This window comes from Electrophorus electricus, chromosome 26 (genome assembly GCF_013358815.1).
Source record: "Electrophorus electricus isolate fEleEle1 chromosome 26, fEleEle1.pri, whole genome shotgun sequence".
NCBI lineage: Eukaryota > Metazoa > Chordata > Actinopteri > Gymnotiformes > Gymnotidae > Electrophorus > Electrophorus electricus.
Genome location: NC_049560.1, coordinates 2,708,349 through 2,733,636, shown reverse-complemented (window position 1 = coordinate 2,733,636; position 25,288 = coordinate 2,708,349). Strand labels below are relative to the sequence as shown.

Below are 25,288 nucleotides of genomic sequence, written 5' to 3'. Positions count from 1 at the left end.
GGAAATGTGCTCACCCCCTGGGTGTATGCTAGGCCCATGTTCGAAGTGCCGATGAGGAGCAGCTCCAACTCCTGCTTGTGTCTCTTCAAATACTGTACAGCCTCCTGCAAAATCAAGGGAAGCGAGCTTATTCTCAAAGAGCCTGTGCTGACTGACCATCTCAGCTCTCTAGCGTTTGGGCTGAAAGAAAGTGAGACCCAAATGAGACCTAAATTAGTTTAAATGGTAATGAATTTAAATGTAGTCTATTACACATGGCCAAATTGATCAGTAATATTAAGTAATACTAAAAAACATGCAAACCAAGACCTACATTTGGCTGATGATCCTTTGTACTTGGGAATATTTCCATTGCAAAGCACATTAAAGACATGGCTTTTCCACTGCTCTCTTTTAAAACACTAAGTTAGAAATGCGGTGGTATCCGAGTAGAGTGACTGAAAGAACATTCCCCTGTTTTTCTTCCCCTTTAGTCACTCCTGGACCTCCTTAAACAGAGCTCTAAGCGGAGCACAGCGCCCCCCTTCTTTAAGCAGTGCCAGTGCAGACCAGAGGCCTGGACCCCTCCTGTGGTAGCAAAGGGGAGAAGGCTGCTATTGTGAATGGTATGAAAGCAGTGGCAGCCGGTAGCGTTTGTGGCTTTGGCAAATTTCACCCACCTCTCGTCAGTAATGGTAATGTAAACAGCTCTGAAATGGTTTCAGTGAGTGCTGTGATGTTTCGACATGAAGCCCCCCTCCCTCCCTCCACCATTCCTGAAATGCAGGGCCTTCTGGCAGTCTTCACTCCACTGCCAGCTGAAAAAAGGCCTGTAGTCAGTTAAGATTCTGAGGGCCAGAGACAGGAAAAGCAGCTTAGCCACTACTGCACAACACAGCCAGCCAAACCCATCGCTCTGTCCTGATCAGGAGGAAGTCACCGTCACCGTGCCTTTTCAAGGCAAAACGTGCTTACGGTTTCAATGAGTGTTGTGATGTTTCAGTGTCCAGGCTTTCTGTGTGCGTGTGTGATTTCCATTCTGAATTTGACAGTGCTGGAAAAAATGGATGAAATGCTGACAGACATAGCTAAATGGTGAAGACAAGCATGACTAGACATAATAAACTCCTTAGCAGCTGTAACCGTGTAAAAAGAAACCAACCACCTTCGGAGTTACACTTCGTTGTGTTATTTTGCCGTCTAAGAACATTTAAGCAGGGAGCAGCATGACATCACCAAATACAGCAGATGCACGTGGGACAGTAAGAGTTAAGTGCCAAGAACCAGCACACTGGTCACTTATAGGATGCTGGTACTGGCAAGCCCTCAGTGCACAGCCAAGTCACTAACTAGGACTAGTCAGTCACATGGAATTTTAAATGATCACACCTCCAGCCCATTTACATTTCCAGCATGTGGCAAACACTCTTGTCCAGTGCGACTTGCAGAAGTGGTTTGCAGTCTCTATCAAAAATATATCCTCATGTGAACATAAAGAGATTAGTCAAATACTACCAGTCAAAAAAATACTACCAGTAAAAAACGCTACTCGTCAAAAGGCCTGACTAAAGTTAAAAAGAAGACAGTGAAGGGTTTATTTATTTGTTAATTTAAGTGCACAGTGACTCGGTAGAGGTCAGTTTCCAGTGTTGCAATACTTCCCCACACCCCTCTTTCTCAGCTGCTGGATTACTTACCACTAAGCTATCTGGACTGTATCATTTACTGTACTGTACGGGAGCGAACACTAAATGCTATCACACATAAGTGCTGTGTCCTACACTGTTTATAGTCTTCGAAATTAGTCCTGTGCTCAGTAGCAGTTCTTGGTGTTCCTGGCATCACTGCATGCTTTTCATTGTTCTGCCATATGTGAAATATCGTCTTTAATTTCATTTCCTCTTTTTATGCTCCACTTTATGATTTATCTTCATCTGATCATGATTGTATTACTTGATTATCTGATTCTGAAACCTTACAATGCATTTGAAAGCTATTATCATTTAAAGCTATTGTTGTTATTATTATTATTATTATGTATTATGTTTCACTCATGATTCACCTGGCGAGGCTGGCCCCCACTTCCCAGAATCTCAGTGTAATACTCCACATTTTCAGTCATGAACTCCTCTCCTTCATGGAACAGCAGGTAGGTTAGAGCACAGACCAGAGCTTCCTCCAGCTTGTTCTCTGAGAACAACATAAAGAGGGCAGGGGAAGAGGGAGTGAGAGAAAGGGAGAGTGAACATGCCGTAAAGTTGTTCAGTTTATGAGGCTGCCTGTGTACAGTGTCTACAGAAGAACTTTTTCCTCCGTCAGTGAGGCAGTGAGTCTTCCCTTCTGGAGGGTGCACGGGAGTTCGGAAACGTATCACATGTAACTCTGAGCATGTACATTCCAAGCCAGTGACCACAGAGGAGCAGACCTTTGGCTGAGATAGTGGAAATAACAAATAACTTTTGACAGAGACAGACGCAGGCACCCACACGCACAAACACACACACACACACACACACACACACACTTGCGCGCGCACACACACACACACACACACACACAGTTGGCCTATCTTACCAGTAAAACACGTTTAGAGTTTTCACTCAAGGTGAAATGACATAGGACTCTATCTTTGGGACATTCTTAGTACTTTAATAAGATGTAAACGGTTTTAAATATACCACTTTGCAAAAGCAAATATTAGCTGTCTGGAAAAATATATGTTCACGTTACATGGCCGACAGAAGCAAAAGTGAGATTAAATCCTTTTTGATTTTAATAAAAGACATCATCAACACATCTTTCTTCACTCTGCTGATGTACGTAATGCAAGTTCTTAATACTTTTACGTAGTTTGACTAAATACTATTTAGTAGCTTCACACAATAAGCTTCTGTTCACATCATGCACATATGTGCACTTTAAACAAGGCAGTGTTAAAACAAGCAGTCTAGCCAATTCCAATTCTTTGGCGTGGTGTTTCCATACCACAAAACCTGCCTTAAGATGATATTAATTTAAGCGCAGCATGTGGCTCACATGAAATGAACAGAGTGGGATTTGTTTGAAGATTTATGTGATTGAACGGTGGCTAATTTTCCATTTTTACACATGACATTGCTAATGCTAAAGTGGTGAGCACCTCCACCCAAGTGAGGGTTCGGGCCAGCACAGAGATTTACCTTGGAAGTAGGCGAACTGCAGGTAGTCATAGTGCAGAGGCAGGTAGTTCTCCATGGGTGAGAGGCGGCCGGGTCGTGTGGCCAGGTCTCGTATGCACTCGTGCTGGCAGTGCAGGATTTGCGTGTAGTGATCTGGAAGGCACAAATACCCACAGTTGTCAGGATCCTGCAGAGTCGTCATCGCAGGGGAGCTGTGGGGCCAGGGGCCTTTCTGCACCCTATGTTTCAACACGGCTACTCTTACTGGGGTCTCTGAAATTCAGCTCTCCATCGGCTTGTCAGCATACATCAGCTCAGCTCACTCTGTGTTCACCCGGAACCTGGTGGCCCACTGGGTCTGGTATGCTGTAATCAAGGCTTAACTTCACAGCTTGAGCAGTAATGCAGACCAATGGAGGACAAAGTGGGGAAGAAAATATTAATCCTCCAGCCTCCCTGTCCCTCTCGCATGGAGATATTGGTGAACTATGCGCAGAAACCAGCGCCGCACCAGTCCAGCTGCGCCGTTAAATGTGGCTAGACATCATCCCACAAGGCTCTGCTCTGGGTTAATTAAAGGGCTGTGACATTGCAGGGCCATGGGGTAGCATATGTTCACATGGCTGCCTCTGATTTAAAAAAGCTGAGGTGGAGAGGTTTAAATAATACACAGGAAAGTCTGGATAAATTAAAGAAAAATGATGAACCCCACAGAATGGGGTCAGGAAACATGATGTCTGCTCTTTGAGTGGAGACACCCAGGTCTCTTCCTATAGAATGCTAAGGTGTTCCTAGATTAGCTCTGTTCTAAGATTTTATAAGGCCTTGACAATGCAAAAAATACAAATAACTTTGTTTTGTTCTTATAAGATGACGTTCAGAAAAATGACGTTCAGAAAAATGCTGACGTTCAGAAAAATGCTCGAAACATGAGTGTCTGTGTTATCTTGTGAGGGAGGAGATGCTCATGATTACCTGAAATTAGCTCATAGAGGCTGTAGCGGTAGAGCGTGTGGTCCTGCTCCTCAAAGTGCTGGGGGCCCTCACACAAGGCTCTGCACTTCATATCGGCCTGGTAGTACCCAGCCAGGGCCTCCTCGAAGAGCACTGCGGCATGCCCATACTCCCCCTTATCGTACAGTTTTGCCCCCGCAGAGAAGGCTTTCTGCATGCATGGGGTTGGGGGGAAGAAGGTCTCACTGTGGTGCATCTCAGGCAGCCAAGCCTGACCAGCAATCAGACTCTGGCCAATATACAGCACTTCTTCCAAGCAGCTCAGAACTGGACAATAATTTCTGCAAGATGTTTTGATCTCTAAAATGCCCAACACTGTGAGTCTGCCAGCAGTTTGCAGTTTCATTCAAAATAAGTGCAAGGGTAGAATAACTGCATGCCAGCCAGTTAAATGTAGACAACAGGGAATTGGCCAGTAGTAGCTTCAGGCCAATAGTAGCTTCTATGGTTTCTCTGTTAGCCATCATGCTCAGATTAGGTTGAAGAAATTGGATGCACTGGTATTGACAATTTTTTTTAAAATCAACACTAAGGTTTCTAGACACAAGCAAATGAATGATAAATTTGAACATCTGGATGAAAACCAAGGCAACAGTAGTTAAACCAGTATGGCTCCAAACCAATATATATGTTCCCTCATCTGTAAGGCACACCATGAATAAGAATGTGTGCCTTATAACACTGCATGAAATCCTCTAAAAATATACAGAACCTTCACTTCAGCCTCTGCCTTCCGAGAGGCTCACAGCGGTGTGCTCTGGTACACAGGCATCAGACAATCTTCATAACAAAACAGGGCTATGCTTTGAAAAGGATTTACCAAACAAATGACCTGTTAAAGAATGTTGTAAAGCTGCACCGCTTCTAGTCCAGGTACCCGGCATTTCATCCTCACTCAGTTTAAACTTACTCACAAGACCGATTAAAATAATTTCCTGTTATACTGTAGGTGGTACTGAAATATGTGGCTTGTTCTTCTACATGGTGGGAGTTTTCCACTGTGAGAAGCCCTTAGACATAATGGACTAGCTGGCATTACCTGGTTTGTTTTGGGAGTACTAGATATAAGCAGCCCTTAGACATAATGCTGTAATTGTTTCGTCTGATAGAAAGGTGCTTCACTCTCTCCTTCTGGAATGCTGACTCATCACTGATGCTCTCTGCCTCACAATCCTTAATCCTACTTGATGCATGGCCCTGACTGAAGAGATGCACTGTAATATGTACAATACCCTAACTCCATTTCATTGGGAGGCCAAAGGTCGCTTGCCTGATGTGGGCGAGCTTCTCGGTTGATGAAGTGCCTCTCTTCCACTCCCTCCAGTGCCTTGTATTGCTCCAAGTCCTGGATCATCTCAACATGCTCAGGGTTTGCCTGGAAATAAGTGTGAGCAGCAGCAGCTGCTTTGTCCAGCTGCTTTAGCTAAAACCCAGAGAAAGAGAGAGAGAGAGAGAGAGAGAGAGAGAGAGAGAGAGAGAGAGAGAGATTAGTAACAATTAGTAAAGTAAAAAGCATCATTAGCACTACATTGCTAAGGATCTGCACTGTGCTGTTAACACTGTATCTATAGCTATCCAGAAACACTGTCCCCAATGCAGTTCAGTTCTAGGACAACTTGGCTCTGTGTGTGTGTGTGAGTGTGAGAGAGAGTGTATGTGCATGTGTGTGAGGAAATCACAGAGGTTGTGACCATCTTTTTCTTTTACACAGTGAAAACTCATGAGATTCCAGGACTAAAAAGAGGAAGGCCTTTTTCATATACAGTGATAAGCATTTGTGCAGTGAAAGCGTTTGTGCCTCTCTTTGCTGTTCCCAAATATTAATAATCTGTATTAACTTTATTCAACTGCAGAAGGTATTGGCCAATCCAATTCTTGACATGCTCAAGGCACTCGCAAAGTGAGTTGAGGGAGCCATAGTTGTTTGTGGAGAGGGTCAAAAATCTGAGTGTCATCTGCATAAGATCTGTGGTAAGGCAGCCCAAATCTAAGATGATTTGGCCATGAGGAAGCATATATAAATGATATAAGAGCAGCCAAAGAATCATTCCCTGGAGGACCACACAGGTCACTGACCTGCTTTCAGAAACATTTCTGAGAGTCCAACCCACCTCCCAAGTCTATCTGTAAACATTTTGCGGTCAGTAGTGTCAAAGGCAGTACTGAGATCAAAGTTGTAGAACTGATACTTTTCCAGACTGCATATTTAAATGATTGCGATTAATTAACTTCATTAGAGCAGTCTCAGTACTGAGTAAGCCGAAATCCTGACTGAAATTTGTCTAGACAGCTATATAAGGATAGAAAGCCAGTAAGTTGCTTGAAGATGATTTTCTCAGTGATTTTCCTAATCAATGGTGGATTAGAAATGGGTCTGTAATTACATAACAGAGATGCTTCCAGATTTTTCTTTTTTATGAGAGGCTCCACAATTCCAGTTTTTAGTGTGGACATGAGTGAGATGTTTCCTATCTGAAGCATGTTGGCCGATAATGAGTGAAACACATTCTTCAAGAAGCTTGTTGGTAAGGTGTTGAAGCTACAACTAATGCATCTGGTCTTGAGTTCTAGTAAGACCCACATACTGTATCAACGAACTCACAGTAATGATCTGTAATAATCTTAAAATACATCCTTAAGTGAGGCTCATCTGACAGTGTGTGTTGCCAGCCAAATGCTGGCAAGAGAGAGAATGAAAGAGTCCAATATGGTGAGGAGTTCCTTGGTGTAACTGTCCATGGGATTGTCAATATGTATAGTAGCATCACCAGCAATTAAAAAATGGCAAAAATCAGTGGAGATAAAAGATAACATCTGTAAATTAATCAATAAAATTGATGAATGTAAACACTTAGTAACCTGTGTGCTTTGCTTCAAAAGTTCTGACTTACATTTTACATACTGCAGGTTGGATACATTTAGAGTATCTTATATGTTCTCCCTGTTCTTTCTGTTTCTGATAAGCATGAGATTGGGACAGATTACAGGCACACTGGGTACAAGTAGGCTGTTCTGAAAACATTAGAGGCACACTGGGTCCAAGCTTGTTTTGAAAACATGCACTGCTGATGTCACCACTGTAGCAGCAGGAACCCAAAAAATAACATTCCACACTGCCTTAAACTGGGTTGTCATCTTCTGTTATTGCAGATGCTGAAGGGTGGAGCTTCTTCTGACAATGAGACAGGGAGCTTAGTTGCCTTTCTGGTGGTTGAGGTGCTTGTCTCGTTCTTCTGGATGCTACAGGTGGTGGCGGAGCTTGATGCTTTTTAAGGGAAGGTATGGGGCATGGGCGTACGGATGAGGCAGTAGATGAGGGTAGAGGAGCTGGGCTGAGGCTGAACCTGAGGGCTGCCTGACAAGGAAAGAGGGGGGAGTGGAGACAGAGAACAACATCGAGCCCTAAAGGAGTTATGAAATCTGCTGAGGCAAGGGATTCCTGGGATGCTTGCGCCAATTCGACTTGAAGTCGATATGTTGCAGACCAAGAAAATAGTAAAGTTCAAGCCATGTGTCCTTTGTTTAGGCAAATGTTTAATTCAAGTAGCCATGAGAATATATCTGTTCTCCATGGAGGCAGAGGACCACTGATAAATGACCGCATTTTGTGCTTGCTAATTGTGTTATAGAGCTCAATAAAGTCCCTTTTTAATAACTTGTATAACAGTCTCCTGCTGTCTCAGGCCAGTCTTGCCAACATGCACAATAATCACCCTCACTATTGTGTATTCAGCCAGTAATGTTGGAAGCCTTTTCATTCAGAGACTGTGATGTTTGGCTCACATCAAAATATTGGTTTCTAGTTTTTCACACCATTGAGCGTCATCCTCGAGGACGAGGGTGTCTCCTGTGTCTACAGGCTGGGGCCCTGTGACTCTGCTCTGGGATGCTCTGACCAACTGACACGTCCTGTTCTTTTTGGAACAGTTTCCAAGACGGGCCAATTCCTATCCGCAGTCAGTCAGAACAATTCCTGTACTCACGACAGGAATTGTAGCCATCCACAGTGGTCAACGATCTGCTACCAACACTCCCACACTGACACTCCTCACACAGGATAGGAATCCAGCTTTTAATCTCCAATAACAAGGTCAGAGAACATTTCTAGCACTACCATTTTTTTTGTAGAACACCATAGAAAAAAGAAACAAATTAAAAATAGAAAAAAAATGAGAGAAATGCACTTTCCACAGTGAGGGAGATGAAGCTGAACTGTAAAAACAGAGAAATTATGGAGACTAATGTTACGTTAGAATAGCTGCAGCCAGGTCAGTTAAACATGAGCCATTCTAGAAGTTCACTTAATCAAGTTGAGTGTTTTTACTGTAGCAAGCCAGGCCATATGGTTACTGATTGTTCTGTGCTAAAATGTAAACACGGAAAACCAGCTGGTGTAGGTGATTATCAAAAAATGCATTGCGTTTTTAAACAAAATGTGGAAAAACAACTATGGTTAATTTTGATCTGTGGTGGTTTTTTCACATATTTGATGAATGAAGGAGCTGGATTGCAGACCATGGTCTCCGATTTATGGCCTGGCTACACTGAAGACCACTTTTGAAGGCAGTTAGTCTCAGCTGGGCAGCCCTGGATGAAAATCGGAAAATAAGTTCACAATCTAAGTGGGGAGGCTGTTAGTTAATATTTTCCGGTCCTGAAGAAATACAGACCTCAGATTGCTTCACAGACCTTTAAATCCCCCATACTGTAAACCTTCCACATGCAACAACATACTCAACTTGCTTTTTTCACATTTGTATAATATGCATTTTTCAGAAAAAACAAACAATAACAACAACAACAACAAAACACATGCCAAATAATTTACAGAGTAAAAAACAAATATGTTATGGTATATGTTATCTATAACAAATATATTAAGGGATCAGAACCTTTTAACAAGGCTTTTAACAAGGCTCGGCTACTATACACTAACTACCAAACTACAGATGACAGATATGAATGCATTATGTTTACAGATATAACATAGAACAATACTCTGAGATTTTGTCAATTAAACATAAAGTACCTCACAACAGATAAATGAAATGCAGTTTATCTCCCATACAGGTACCATAAATATTGGTGAAGGAACCTTTCACGAGTTTCAACATGGGCCTGATTTCAACATCTGCATTCCAGAGGTATGCATTAAGCATGCGTCCTACCTTCAAACACACATTAACAAGCTTGCACCGCCGTCAACCTGCCCAAACACTGTTATACCTTACATAACAGATCAACCTAAAACACAATCCTCCCTATGATGTTTGACCATTTGTTGGCCATGTCTGTAGCCTATTATCAATGCCTGTTCAAGAATTTCATTTCCATAAATGAAGTCAGTAAACAGCCATGTGATCTTGAGAATGAGGCACAGGCCTGGCCTCGCTTTGGGACAGGAGTAGCTCTTTGGGGTAAAATAGTGGGGAGTGAAATGCTTGTTCATACTTGGCCTCCTCTGAGATCAGGATAGGACACAAGGGAATTTCTGCCTCCCATCCAGATATAGTCCAGTAGGAAGGTAACAAGGCTACACTACAGGACACACTTTCATTCTTTCAATCACTCGCAACACACTTTCAATCATATATTTCCCTGTGAATAGTTGAGTCAGAGCACCTGCAGACCTGTTGCTCAATACTCTGTGAGGCCAGCCCATGCCAGAACACACAAACCATTAACATCCTGGCTGTAAGGCCGGAAAAGTCCACCTTGATGTGGGGTTTGGCTGAGGAAAAGGCCAAGCCAAAGCACCACTTCCATGTCCCCCCACCTACTGAAGAATGTAAACAGAATGGATATGAGGCCAGAGATATGCTCGTGACATAGGCACAAATCCTGATCACGTCACTGAACTTCTCGTGAAGCCAAATGCACAAACATGGTAACAGTGTGGCAAAAAAACAAAACAAACTGAGGCAGATCAAAGCTAAAATATTAGATATAGCTTTGAGATATCAAGGCTTCAAAAGCGACAGTTTGACCCTAACCCTAACCCACAGCCACACCTGCAGCACTGCTGCATTCACATTTTTTCCCAGTCATTATTTATATAGCACTCACTTGCATACTTGGCCTAATAATTTATTTATGTTTTTTATTTACTCTTTTTTACTAGACTCTTTTACACTAGACATTTTTTACTAGGTATGAGTGTACAATGCTGCAATTCACTCCACTTTTTAAAAAACCTTTATTCCTTGGAAACACAATAAACAAATTGTACTAATGCGCTTCCAAAACCACTTTGCGTGATAAAGGAAGCTGGATCTGGTCTGCAGTGCAGTTCATATATAGCACAGAACATTTATTTTCACCCCCACTTATCAACAGTTTCTTAGCTCATTGAAAAAGGGCAAGCTAACTACCACAGTGCATGTGCAAGAAGGCACGTGCGCTTCAGGAACCGCCGGCAACGTGTGGACAGCCTGCTGATGATGTCATGCGTCTGCTTGCAGCTCATTCCCACCTATTTCCAAAACAGGAGCTCCTTTCAGCTTCTCCTGCCGCCGCTCAGAACACACACGTCCAGAAAGGTCATGTCTGAGGAATGTCTTTAAGTCTGTTGGCATACACAGCCTCTTTCATTATGGGTCAGCGTGTGGAGACACAAGACGGCTGGAAAAATTGCGGCACGGCTAAATGGGAAAAGAGATAATCTTTCCACTGTACACCGCTGGAGCTGATGCCCCTACTGAAAGGAAGGTTCTGTGTCCTTGGTGTGGTATGGTACTCAGTCAGGCTCTTCTGCTGGTTCTTGTTTGAATAAGATATGTTGACTTAAAGTTAATTTAGGTGTGGATGACCACAGGGTGCAGGCATATATAGAGGTAAAGCCAAATGCCTGTAAATGACTTCCTTGCCATTCACACAAAAGTCTGTGAGAAAAGCAGTACTTTGAATCTGATTCAGTGTGCTAAAGCAAATACATAATTGATGCTAGATTAAGGAAATCTGTCCAGGATTAGAAAACACATTATACATATCCCAAAATACCATTATAATTTAGGTTGGTTCAGTTCACTTTCTCCAAAACACTGACTCTTGCTCTCTCAAGAGCTTCCAAAAACAAACAGTGTGCTTTGCTGTTACTTCTAAGCATGGCTTTTCCTTTGTTTTAAACCTAAGCAGTGCTAAGAACCTTGTATGAGGGATTGAAAAGTTCCAGGAAATTTAAATTTGTCCAAATGGTTCCATTTTCCCCCACACTTTGTATTTCCTTTCAAGCAGATTTTTTGGTTTAGTGCTAACAACATTCAAGGCTATATGTCGCTACTGTTCAGCTTCTATCAACTTCCATTTCACATTCTTCCAGAGCAATGGGCCTCAGAGGTCAGCCTCCCTTGGACTATTTGACCATGAAGACTGCACTTATACTGGCCCCTTTAATGACCACAAACCATCAGCACAGCTGGACACAAACCAGCCCAATCATAACCAACATCATTTGCAACACTTTTGTTTTCCTCCTGAAAATTCCATCCAATGGCCTTCAAGTCTTATATTTAAACTGTGAACAGCCTCCCTCAATGAATGGCCTGCTCTTGCTTGAGTGAGTGAGATCAAGTCCACCCATGTGACCATACAGTGGGTATGGGTTGTAAAAAGCATGGGTGGGGCAGGTCATGCTGTCCAGGTGTCAAATATATAGCAGACACGTACATTGTTCATGCATAACCGACCTTTCTGGCAAACACAAAAGACTGGGGGGTGGGGTGGGGTGGGGTGGGGTGGGGTGGGGTGGGGGGGATTGGGGGTTGTCCATGCCCATACAATGCTACCATTCATCCTCTTATGAAGCCAGCCAAAGCCTTTTCTCTTCAACACCCCTCCCAGGAGATCAGAGAAACTTATTTGGTCCAACATGTGAGCCTGAATCCAAAAATTAGTGCTAGAAAACACAAGAGTGGAACATGGTCCTGTGCCAACTCTTTCAGATATATATATTCATGAACACACAGAACCCTGAGAGGCCCTCTGGGCAGGAAAGTTTAAAGTAAATAGAAATAAAATTCTAAGTATAAAAATAAAATTTTAAGTAGAACAGAATATGATAATAAAAAGAACAAATTATAAAAAGTACAAAAAAAAGTGATCAGTGATAAAGTCTTATTTGATGCAACAACTGATGAGCCACACAAGGGGTGTGGAACAAGGTGCGGAGATTTTATTTAACAGCGATCAAATCCAAAACTCAAATCCAGCAACAGTAATCCAAAAAACAGATGTGGATTGATAGTTCTGATACACAAAAGAGGATAGTCCAATCTCGTGGTGAATAAATGGAAACAGGGTGAAGAACCTGGCAGACATGAGAGAACCAGAACTGCAAGCTAAATAGTGCAAGCTAACTGCAAGCTAAATTCACAACTAGAATATGCCACAGGGGTGGCTTAAATACATTGCCTTTAATGAATAAAATGCTTACAGCTGAAGGCTAGGATGACAGACAGACAACAGGGAGGTTGCTAGTACTCAGGTGAACACAACCTCTGGTGGCGCCCTCTCAAGGTGTGAAACATATGAATGCCACGTGGAATAACTGCATTTGAATATGTTTTTGAAAGTGTTGTCAACTGATCACAGACTTTCAGGAAGAGCGTTCCTGAGCTTGGGACCACATTAACAAACAGACCCCCACCTCTTCAGCCAGGATTCTGGAATGACGCATACATTTTTTTTTTAGAAGACCAGAGAGGTAGAGCAGTGGAATGTCTAATAATCATATCACTAAGATAGAAAGTGGCAAGACCATGGCATTAAATACACACACACACACACACACACACACACAAATCTTTAAATGTTAAAATCAACTTTGAAATATAGTGGTATCCTGTAGATGGATTTGAGGATGGGTGTATCGACATCCTGAACTCATGGCACATTGTTATTCCTTCTCTTTGGTAGCCAATATATGAGACAGCACTGCAACAATCCAGCCTAGATCAAATAAAGTCATCTTTGAGTGTTTTCACCATTAGCAAAGAAGAAATCGGCACAGGTGCAGTATGACATCACAAATGTGATGTCTTACAGACTTCAGTAATATGGTTCCTGAAACTGAGGTCATTGTCAAAAACAACAGCTTTTTAATGTACTTTTTGGTCTTCACAGACATGGAATCCACATATACAACTATATCTGTCCTCTGAGATTTATTTCTTCTACCCGAACATCTGTCATTTCTTTGTTCGATTTCAGGATGTTCTGAAACATCAAGTAGATTTTTTCAATAGATTTGTAGGCATCAGGTGCCAAGGACATAGCTTGGATAAGCAAATGTTATATCTACTGATTACATCAGCAAGAGGAAACAGGAATATATAAAATAATGATGGGCCCAGAACTGACACTTGTGGAACACTGTGGAGTACTGCATATTGCTTAGATATGCAAGTACATATTGCAACATAGTAATCATGTCTACTTAAACAGAATATGATCCAGTCTACACTGCACCAGAAAGGCTACCCCACTAGAGAGGCCACTGCAGTTCTGGTTAAATCTCGTGGTTGACTCTAACAGCAGTGATAAGGTCTGTGAGACCTACAGACATACAGGGTACCGAACACACAATCAACTCCCACATCATTTAAAATTTTGAGAAGTGCTGTGTTGGTGCTATGCACGGCCTAAGAAACGGATTGGAATTTTTCTGTAACATTCTTTGAGGTGAAATAAAAACTGAATGGAAACCACCTTCTCAGATATTTTGCCAAGAAAATAAATGTTTTTATATCAGTCTTGGTTATTGATATTGGTTGCTAAGCACTGATAAGTAAAGGTTTCTTTTATTCAGTAGAGGCCTAACAAGAACAGTTTTGAGACTATGTAAGTACATTCCATATTGTAATGATGTCCTGAATATTGTCAGTCTATCAGCCAAAAAAAGTTGCTTAATAAATGAATGAGGAAATGGTCAAAAGTGTTTAAAAGTGATATGACCTATGTAAAAATTTAGACAGATACATGAAAAAGTGGAGATTATTACATTGCTGTATGATGAAAGAAAACCATGGGGGGAGATTACTTGCAATGTTTTTCTTAGAGTAGTAATTTTGTTGTTAACAAATAAAACTGCATCACAAAGAAAATATCTGCAGAGGTACCATGGATTAGGTTAATCAATCTATCTATAGTAGCTCAAATTCATTTTTAGTTGTTTTTGTGATTGGCAAGCAGACAAGATAAGTAATTGTATGTACATCATCGGCTTAAATGAAAGCACTTTAAAGCGGTGACATTTTGTGACTGTGTACAGGATACTGCCCGATGCCTTAAATGACATTTTGACTGCCGTGTAAGACAAATCTTACATAGTCATCAACTATCTGTTGAGTGTTTTTATCTGATCTAGTGGATCCCATACTATTCTACTTCTGATCCTTTCCAGGTGTGCTCTGTACTGAAGAACAAGAGGAAATTGAAAAACCAAGTGGATATTGGGCATATATTTCAAAAGGCTTTTTAAAAGTTTCAGACTTTCTTTAAAAAGCAAAAAGTATATTTCTTTATTACAAAATACGTAAATAAATCACTACAAGCATAAACAACGTTTGTTTTCTCCTAAATTATAGATATGCCAAGTGTATTTTATTTTTCTTCAAAGCCAGGTCTGAGAGTTTCACAGGGCTTTACATTATTAATATTTGTGGAGTTGGGTCCATGCTGACAAAGCTTTGCTGTCAAGACTAAAGACCTTAGCAGCATTTCTATTTCAGGATATCTTTGTTCTTAGAGGGAGAGAAAAGATGTCAGTAGGATTTCAGTAGATCTAATAATCAGAAAGAGGTGCTTGGAGTAGCTCATCTGGCTAAGACCAGCACTTTGTGGCTGGGGGGCAATGGATGAGATGTGGCTGGGGATCAGCTTGTTATGCTCTCATGGTGAGAAAATGTGCCCTGCTGCTATAAACCACACAGCAGTCCAAGGACGCATCTGCTTGACCACAAGCAGTTGGCTGTAAAAGCATACTGAGTGGCTCAGCATCTTAAAAAAGATGCAGCAGCCTGGGTCATCCCACATTGTCACACAACTAGGGAGAGCTCTTGCATGCTGAGATGCCTTCTTTATTAATGCTACATTATTTATTACAGCGTGGTTTTAGGGCAAACCGCCCCCTAATGAATCTTCGGCTCTGTGGTGGGCACATAATGACACACATCTTGCATTTCAGGATACAGTTTAGAGGCAGTTGGCTGACAAAATGGCAGTAGGAATGGGGGAGGGCTGTTGTTCTGGGGTTGGGGGGAATGGCTGAGTTGTTTTTGTGTGGGGGCAATGGTTAAGATCCTGGCAGGGAGCTGCTCGAGAGAAGAGCCCCCATGGCAGAGACCAACATTCCTAATGAGGAATGCAACTCGTGCGTGTGTGTGTGTGTGTGTGTGTGTGTGTGTGTATATATATATTTATTTTGTGCTTTGTTTCTGTTAAATTTCCATTTATTTTCTTCGCGGGAAAAGAGGTACACAGAAACTTGTTTGCTTTATAGAGGTCCAGCACAGACAAGAAAGGCAAGTAGCTATTAAGGATTAAAAAAATAACAGAAATGAGGATGGGAAAACAAAAAGGGTCAGTCACAGCCATGAGTGATACAAACTAGCCAAATCTTAACAGGCCTGAAAACGAAGCTTTCTCTCACGTCTCACCATTACCAACAGGGACATATTACTTCTAAGGTTGAGAGCACCTACTTCTATTATCTCCCAGCCATAGAAAATGTGTACAGTGTGCAGCAACTACACAACATAAGTAATCCTCCAAATGCCAAACAAATGCCCAGGTGGAGCCATCATTGGCCAGCTGGTGCTAATAAAACACAGTCAGTTAAGAAACAGCGTGGTAAATTGTGGTGGGCGCAGAAAACTATTCCTCATAATTGCTAATTGGAACTCCACTGGCTTATGATGAATGACTGCAATGAGGACGCCAAGCAGGGAAAAGGGGTCAATGTGTCAGTGATTTCACACCTGCTCTGTGAACATGCTGATTTATGATGTAAGGTTTAGTTTATGCGGAAAGCATGACAGAAAATGGCTATTTAAAACCAGATCTGTACATCCAACAGTAAAATAAAATCACCTTTCTCTGGAATGCAGCCATGTTGTACAATGTGCAATACACAATGCACAATCGGGTCATTCATGTGATTCAGAATTTTAATTCTAACAAATCCAAAGTCTTAAACTGGGGTATTCCAAGAATTCAAATACTCATTAACTGGGGGGCGGGGGAGACACTCAAAACCTTATGAAACTTGCTAAAGTTCTAATTTAATTCCTTCCCTCCCAATGCCCCTTTAAAACATTCCCCTTGTTATCTTACACCTATCAGGCATGAATGAATGCTCAGCATGTGGTTTGTAGGTCAGCCAGCATGCAGCCTAGTGGCTAACGATTTAAACCTCCCTCTCAGGTCGCCTCCGCACTGAGCCAACTTCGAGAAAAGAGGGGCTAATCCATCATTTAGGTCCGGCAGACCCGCCTGGAATATTACGAAGCACATTGTGAAGAGTGGAAGGGAAAGCAGGTGGGCTCATACAATAAAATAAAGAAATTCTCTAGCTGGCCCTGTGCTGCAGAAAAGGGCCAGAGAAAGGCATGTGCTTCTAAGAATTATGTCCAGTTTGGTTTGCACTGAGTTTATGGGGGGGAACAAAAGCACACAGAAGAATGATGAAGTGCTGGCGAAAAAAAATCTAGCACCACTGAGAGGGGGGGTCGGTGTGTGTGGACGCGACTTTGCCTGACGATGACATCAGCAGGCTGACCCTCTCTGTGAGCCTTGTAATGGTGAACAGAAACAGAGCAGTTGGTTCAAAGCTCATGCCTGTTGAGATTTGTTGTGCGTCTCCTACAAAAAAAGGCACGGGGTTCCCAAAGCCACCTTATGTTCAACAAATTATTAGTAAAAAGAAGCAATTCAATACAGTTATTTTAGTGGAAGTGTGGCGTGGCTTTACATTTTGGTTGTTGATAGCATATTACTGGTTTATTGTTGGTTGCAAGGCAGATTACCTGTCATCTCACAACACCCCATCATGTAGCAAGTAGCATGTGCAGTGCATGTTCAACCTGATCATTATAAAAAGAATGTATTTCCACAGCGCAACAGTGAGACTTGATAATGCGTGCTGATGACCACTGAGTAATCCGTTAAATAAATATTAACAAAATGCCTTAGGAAAAAGGCAGAAAAGGATAATCACAGGAGCACGTCATGATTGGCAGTGAGTTTTGACCACAAGTCAATGCATCAAGTGACCAGTTAATGTGTTACATGCTTCTCTGTTCATTTGTACTGACAGCAGGATAATCTATATATTTCTACATTTAACTGAGCTGGTGTTCTAAAGTGCAAGAGAAGTGAGGAAAGATGTGTTTTCTTGAACTGTGTTATTTTATACTGCTCAATAGACTATTCATCACATGTTTCTCAAATATGTTTGATCTCCATACTCCATTACTTTTCCATCATGTCTTATCATTAATAATTTGATTCGCTATGGCTGTTACTCTCTGCTGCCAAACAGCACAAGAGGACTTATTGCTTTGGTGTGAGCTCGGCATCGTGTAGAGCTGTTTCTAATTTCCTATTGCATTTTTTTTTTATTCCATTTTGATAAACTTCCTCTAATAAACTTTCAGAAGGATGAAGATTGGCGGTGTCACTTGGTGGTACGGTACTGTATGACTGAGAAGCCATCTCCTAATAGAAGCCAGTTGCTCATGGCTAGGACTGTGCATTTGTTTGCATTCTTGCGTTAGCTAAGACCAGAACCCAGGATTTTTGTGCTTAAACTTTTGAGCTTTTGTGATTAGCTCATTTTAGGGGAAAAATGAGCAGTTAGGCCACCAAATGCAGCTTCTCCATCAGCTATGATTGGACACACACTTTCTCGTCTTTCTTACAGGCGACCTCAGCCACAAAGCTAGAGCAAAAACATATGTTTCACAAAGAGAAATCAGACAGTCTGGTTTTTATCCTCCTTTGTATTATCTTAAAACTTGCATGGATAAATGACTTTTCCAGACTGCCAAAATGACATATACTAATAAATATATTTTCAAGTAACCCCAACAAATTGAGAATCCTGAATACAATTTAAAAAATACTTGGCGAAAAACACAAAAAGGATCCCCAAAAGCAATTTTTTTTGAAAACCTAACACTTGCCATAAGAAAGGCCTCTCAACAGAGCTTCACAAACAGTAATTTTAACTTCAGAAACAGATTTCTAACAGATGTTTGACATCACTAGATTTACCTAGTCTGCACACACTAGAACTATGTGTAACAGAACTCACATTGGAGCTGTGTGCACCAGAGCTAAGTTTGGAGCTGTGTGCACCAGAGCTAACTTTGGAGTTGTGTGCACCAGAGCTCACACTGGAGCTGAGCAGTATACAGTTGAACCTTTTTTTTTCTTTTTTTTTTAAACACAAAAATTGGATATTTTCCCAGTTCTGTGTTTGCTGAGTTATCAACATAATGAGATATAATGTACTGCTCTGGACTTACAATGTAAGTAAGCCTTCTCAGTGTGGGTAGGAAATATTGTGTTTTAGATATTCACCAGAGTGGATTACGTTCTCCGTGGACTCGGACAGAATTCCCACATCTGGCAGTATTTTTTTACAAACATCACACTGAGATTGACAGCACTTTATCCCAGGCTTATTCTAATACACCTAATAAAAGTTTCACATTACTCAGAGCATTGTATTATAAACGTATGCACAGAATAGGTTGTATTAAACAGCAAGACGACTCACAAAAAATACTTGCCTGATTACTGCAGTGAACTGTTGCTGGGCGTCACACAGTTAGTCACTCATCTCCATGGAGATGGCCCAGGCAGGTAATCATGTGCATGCTGGCTTGAAGAAGCATGTTTGAGAGGTTACAGACCTCTTGGGCTAATTAGACAAGCAGAGTAAATGACTTACATTTCTTCACCCTTTTCACCTTAAAAGCTTAACTTAAAAGGCACATACAGGCCACTAAATCCTAACTGTCCAAAACCCAAATGGGCATATCTACACACCTTGGAAATCAGCTGCTGGGTTTCATCTTACCAACATGATGGCTTTACTGTGCATATAGAAAACATTTAATTAGTTGTTTTTTTTTCACCTGACCAAAACTATTAAAGTTTCAAAATGTCTAGTAAAATGTCAAATAGCTATATATATTTTGATTACTGAAGAGTTTAACAAGTGCAAGCAGAAGCTACGTATAAGGTCTAAAAATATATAAGGTTTTTACAGGCTATGCCAGTGAGTCAAAGGAGAATGAGACCTCAGTAAAGAAAAGCTCTATCATTAAATCTCCATTTCCACAAACTCAGGTTCATTTTCTGTTCCTGTACTTACATTTCTCTTGAGCCACCATGAAATATTTTTCCATTATGTTAAGAAAGAGATGCAATATCGGATCCTGGAAACTACTGTTTCTAAGTTAATAAATTCTTGGAAGCTCATTTTGGTATTTTATTAAAAATAATTGTTCCTAAATTAGATTTCATGTGTTTTTGTCATGTCTCTTCAAATGGTGTTGAATAAGGAGTCAACTGTAGTGCTAACTGATAAAAACTTACTGAGTTCTACAATATTTAAAGGCTTGTAGGCCAAATATTGCCTGTGTGAAGGGTCTTTAAGTGAAGGTCCTGTTAAATCTGCACTTAAAGAAGTTGTCTTTTCTAGAACAGAGGTAACTGCCATGATTCCATACAGCCATGACACGTAAAAATAATGTCTGCAGGGAGCTCCTGCATGAACCCCCTTAAACTCTTTTACAGGCAATGAGACATTTCATACTCCTTACATACTCTGCTGGAGCAACAAGATGTGAAACACACAAAGTCTTGCTGGCCCAGGCAAGGCACAGACAGACAGAACACAAATGTGTGGTCGCAGGAACAGATGAGCATGTGTTTGCATTAGTCACACTCCACTTTTGACTGTGACGAGTGCCCCAGGCGAGACTTCCTATCTGGTTAGGAGTAGGAGACAGGGGATTTCCCCAGCCATGGTGTTTCTTGAGAGTTGGTATCCTCAACAACCAGCAATAAATGGGAATTATCTTCTGGCTCCCCTCTGTGTTTTGGTAGGTGTGGGTAGCACGGGAGTGGGAAATTGGTCTCTGCATCCATAAAATAAGACAAGTCTTACAATTTTTTATCATCTCTGGTGGGCCCTCTGAAACATTACATACTAGCCTGTTTACAGAAACATGCAACTGCAGTACCGTATGCCAGAAAAGATGGTGATGAACCATCCAGTCACATTTCCAGAGTTATTCTGGTAAAGAGTAAATTATCCCAGGGCTACAGTGGAGGAATAAAGTAACACTAACATCTTGGCCATTTATAAGCTCAAGGACTTTGAGCACTACGATTTCAATGCAAAGTTGTTCAGTGGTGGCAGGTGAAAAACTCTCAGTAGCATGTTCTGTAGCTTTAATTACCCATGAAAAAAGAATGGTAAAGGCATGTTCTCACTTGTTCAATGGATGGCCCACTCATGGATAAAACGATAAATTTAAATGATTAAATGACCCTCTTAAATTTCAAATCATAATGAATCAATAACTAGCTCATTGTGGCTTCTGTTTAACTCAGAACGTTATATAACTCATAATTAAAAATTACATTTTATGCAGGATTGAGTTATTTAGTGTCACATGTCAGAATGAAAATTCATCCCTGAACATTAACATCCTTTTCAGTTTTTGTGTTATAAAAACTTTATGAATACTACATACTATAATATTACATTTATAGACTATAATGTAATATATAATATTACATTTATAGCCTCTGCCATTTTAGATAAGCAAAACATATATGTAAGGCCTTTAATATGTCACGATAGGCCAGCCCATACCAGGAGGGACACGCCCATTCCAGATAGGGACCGTACAACTTACCTGCCCCGCTGTCAGTCACCTGTTTCACTGTGAGTTATAATGTGTATGACTATGTATGTGACAAATAAGCCAAACTTAAATTCTTACAGGTGCTGAGGGAGAACGCTGTGCATTAACAGCCGTAACCACGAGTGCCCATCCGTACGACTCTACTCGTATCCGAGATTGAGCGCGACTTCTTTTTTCTTTTCTTTTCTTTTCATTGCCATGGAAAATAAAGAGCATATCAGCTCGACATCGCCTCTCGCTTCCTCTGTGCCTCCAACGTCACATAATAGTAATACCTTTAATGGTAATAAAAATGGATTTTTACATTTTTAACTAGCACTTGGCATGTATGTTTACTCCATACTCTTGAAACAATGGACTGAATGCTCCCAGGATTTTGAAAATCAGTGTCACCTTTTGCCTATGAATAGACTGCTTTACTACATACATGAATGGGAAGTTGTAGAGAGCCACGGCAAATAATCTGGATCTAAATTTAACGAAACAAATTCCCTTAGGTTTTAGGAAACATTAGCAAATTAATTGTTAAAAGTTTAATTACTTCTAATATACTGATGCCCTGATGGGGAATTTCACCACATAACTGAACCAAATTGTCACACTGAGTGAATGTTTCATTTAAAGTCAGAAATATTTGCAAGTATTGTTACAAATTGGTGGCTTAATCAACACAAGTATGGGGAGGCACCAAATGAGTCACTCAGAAGAGTGGAACTTGCCAGAGTATTTCATAGGACATAGCCAAGGACTTCAAGCAGAAATATCATCACAAACAGCTCAAAACACATAACCCCATCAATGACCAAGACCTTTTAAAAGCTCTAAATGATTTGTTTATAAACAATGTGGCTTTATTTTCTCACAGTGGGGTAAGAAGCACCCAAAATGGCCACCCATGAAGGACTTAATTTCAAACAAGCCCCTGAGTCATACAAAGTGCTCAAACACGGTGACGGTGATTGGTTGGGAAATAGTTACAAAGCACACAGCTTAGTCTCAACAGGAAGACAGCTACATCAGCCAAATCCCTGTTGTGGTTTTTGTTCATTTGGGTCACTTTGAACCTTTAAGATGCAAAGCATGAGATTTTTTAAAAAGTTCAGCTGGTCTTCTATTTTGTGTTTGTAACTTGGCCTCACTAGATTCAGTTCTTAGCTGTGGTGTCATCTCAACAGAGCAGTGACAAAGGCTCCCTAAAGTTGTGGAAATACACCACAACTGTGCTACAAACAAGAACAGATTTAAAAACTCTGATTATGGCACCAGTGCTGGCTTGAATCCAGAGAGGTTACACAGGTTTCCCTATCACTCACAAGACCTGTCTCTGTAAGAGCAGCTGTCTTTGTTTTGAAACAAACCCTCTACTTGGGAGGGCAGAAAGGTAGGTGAGACGTATACATAGGCCAGAGGGCAAGACAGCAGGGGTGCCAACACTGGGGAGAAGAAAGACAAATGGAGAGATGGGATTTCCCTCTGCAAAGCTCATTTTCACATCATACTTCACTAAGGAGTGGGAACTGGCTCAGTCAGCACCATGTCTCTTGATGGGTCAGATTCAGTAACCCTGAATGTGGTCAAACAAAGAGCTTGCTGCCCAGAGCACTCATGGAATGTGTTCAAAACCCCTACAACATCTGACATTCAGATTAGGGTTTTAAGGAGAGAAGCCATGCCCTGGCTGTGAGAATGTCAAGGTTGCTTTTGTTGATACAATGCCATCAGGTGTGGCAACGATCTTAAAGGAACTGTAAGGACCTTGGACAGTACATTGCCTACTTTTTCAGTCTCTTGGTTGAAAGAGTACCTTACCATCAAGGTTACAGTAACACCACAATTTAAAACACAACATATGGCTCAGAGAGTTGAGGCAGGATAAATACAGAATTTTTTAAAGTGTGGTTGTTGAGCCAGGAGAAAAGACGACACTACAAACTCTACAAGCCTGAACATCACAAGGATAGGCACCATATCACAAGGATAAATGATGACTTATCACAAGGATAGGCACCATGTCTAAAGAGGGGTAATTGCAGCAAGACAATTACAGAGCAGCTAATAGCTACAGTTATGTTTCACTGCTTGACTTTTACTGAGGATTTCCAAATATTTAAGGTGAGCCATACTTATACCACCATAATGCACTGCTTCTGTGCAAGGCCCATTGGGCACTAATGGTTTTGGAAGTGAATTAAACATCACGTATGCCCTCTATAAGAGGTAGGGCTATGAGGTAGGGCTATGGTTGGTTTTGTCCCCATGACCTTTTGAAAGTGTACCCTGAAAATATTCCATCATGTTATAATAGTTTATATAACATTTAATATAACATGTTTTAGTTAATAAAACAAAACTTATGTTCCTATTGAGAGAATCAGAAAACAGTCATAATTGTATGTTAGCTCATCACACGATTCCAAAATAATGGGATTTTTTTTTTTTTTATGACATTTTATGAAACTAAACCAATTTTTTCTTTTAAATAAAAATAAATAGAAAACAATTATACTACAAACATATTTTAAACAATTGTGCGGATACTTGTATTGTTCAACACTGATAGGCTTAACTAACGCTGCCATAAAACCTTTCGTGAGTTTCTTTCTTTCTCAGCACTTATTTCTGTCCAGTGAACAGGTGTGCCCAAGGACTTGATGTCCTACAGGAAAAGCGAATTTGAGGGACAGTTGACTACGTCGCCCAGTTTTCTTGTCACCAGCACTTTTCAAAGCAAAGTTACACACATGTGTTGAGTCCATGCTTTTCCAATGCTCTGCATGCTTAGGTGATCTGAAGGTGAAGACTGTTATGATTTTGGCATGCAATCCCAATGGACAGGCAGTAGAATTCAACACACAGAGTTCCACTGCTATTTCCCAGTGGAACCCTTCAGGTTAAACTTCAACACTGAGCACTTGTCAACACCACTAAGCTCTATCGCTCTTTTTGACTGTATTGTAAATCAAAGATATTTCAGTTAAAAGCACCTCCAAATTCCACAGGAATGCTAAGACAGAGACCCAGCAACTGATGTAAGTCTCAAAGTAGTACATATGATACATGGATTAATTAGACCAGAAGGAAAGGTAACACAGTGCTGAGGGAGGATATGAGGATAGAGAGCGAACAAGGCCAACAGTGGAAACTAATGAAATTCAAGTATGCTTCCCCAGATGTCTAGACAGTCTCAGGGCTTCAGGATGCTTGTGCACCCCGCAGAGCTGGAAACTGATGATTTTTACTAAAATGGCAAAAGAGCTCCCAGAGGAACCTTAGGAACTTCCGATTTTTCCACAGCTTTGTAGTCCTGTGGTACGCTCTATCCTGCTAGTGGGATGGAGGGAATACAGCTCACATCACGACTCCTAACTACTGGAGCAGTTCTCAACAGAGCATTTTAGACATGGCTTATATCACAGGCTGCTAGTAGCCTGACATTGCAGGAATAAAACCCAGTCACCCTAGGAAATTCAATGAGAGCCTTGCATGGAAAACATCTGACAAATTATTACACGCCCAGGCATCTGAGCTAACCACATCACGTTCCGAATGGGGGAGCTGAAATTATTATTGGCAGAGTGAACACATTAATCTTCGAATTCAACCGCATTAATTCTTGGAAGGAACTTTAAGAGGTGCACTAAGAGGCAGTGCTTTGACATTGTACATTTCTGGAAAGTTTTATTTAATACATTAGTACTGGCCGTTCTGACAAAAAAGGTCAGTTTAAAACCAGCACACATCTGACATCTGCTGCCTTATTAAACAGTGAAGTGAGTCTTTCACTACCAGGCTGGCCGTCTCCCAGAGTCACCGCTTTACTTTAGAGCTCTGACTGACACTGAACAGCTTGCATGGCATATCTACCATACAGAGAACATAACCAAGTCGAACACATTGATAAAAGTTGACTTACTGAGTACACTGATCAAAACTGACTGAGTACAGTAAAACACCTGTATCCTTTCGAGTGCACGTTTCATATAATTTCAGTGTTTTTAACCAGAGAAGTAAAAATAAATCAATAAATAAAATAATAAAATGGTTAGCCTAACAGCTAAGTAAGGGAGTTCCAAGTGAAAAGAGAGTCTTTTTTCAGGCAGAACCATCTAATTGTAAGGTCTTAACAGGGCACATTATTCCTGTCCTAGGTACACAATATGTGTAACTACACACATGATGGCGGAGAGATGCTAC

The 25,288-nt window shown here is 41.1% G+C and overlaps 1 protein-coding gene and 1 long non-coding RNA gene across 3 annotated transcripts in view; one reads left to right on the top strand and one right to left on the bottom strand.

Moving 5' to 3' along the window:
* Nucleotides 1–21,320, top strand: part of LOC113582382 — a 32,879-nt gene extending 11,559 nt beyond the window's left edge. The window contains exons 3-4 of one of the 2 annotated variants that reach the window (XR_003411157.2): nt 9,222–9,295; nt 21,175–21,320. This is a non-coding gene — a long non-coding RNA (uncharacterized LOC113582382). Of the gene's footprint in view, nt 1–9,221; nt 9,296–14,550; nt 14,726–21,174 lie in introns of those variants that run through there. The other variant, XR_003411156.2, reaches the window with a different exon arrangement.
* p3h2 (prolyl 3-hydroxylase 2) overlaps nt 1–25,288 on the bottom strand; it is a 38,012-nt gene that overhangs the window by 4,187 nt on the left and 8,537 nt on the right. Inside the window, exons 2-6 of the mRNA XM_027018107.2 lie at nt 5,422–5,574; nt 4,113–4,302; nt 3,159–3,290; nt 2,042–2,169; nt 15–104 (exon numbers count right to left, since the gene is read on the bottom strand). Of these exons, the coding sequence (XP_026873908.2) occupies nt 15–104; nt 2,042–2,169; nt 3,159–3,290; nt 4,113–4,302; nt 5,422–5,574 (693 nt within the window). The remainder of the gene's footprint in view (nt 1–14; nt 105–2,041; nt 2,170–3,158; nt 3,291–4,112; nt 4,303–5,421; nt 5,575–25,288) is intronic.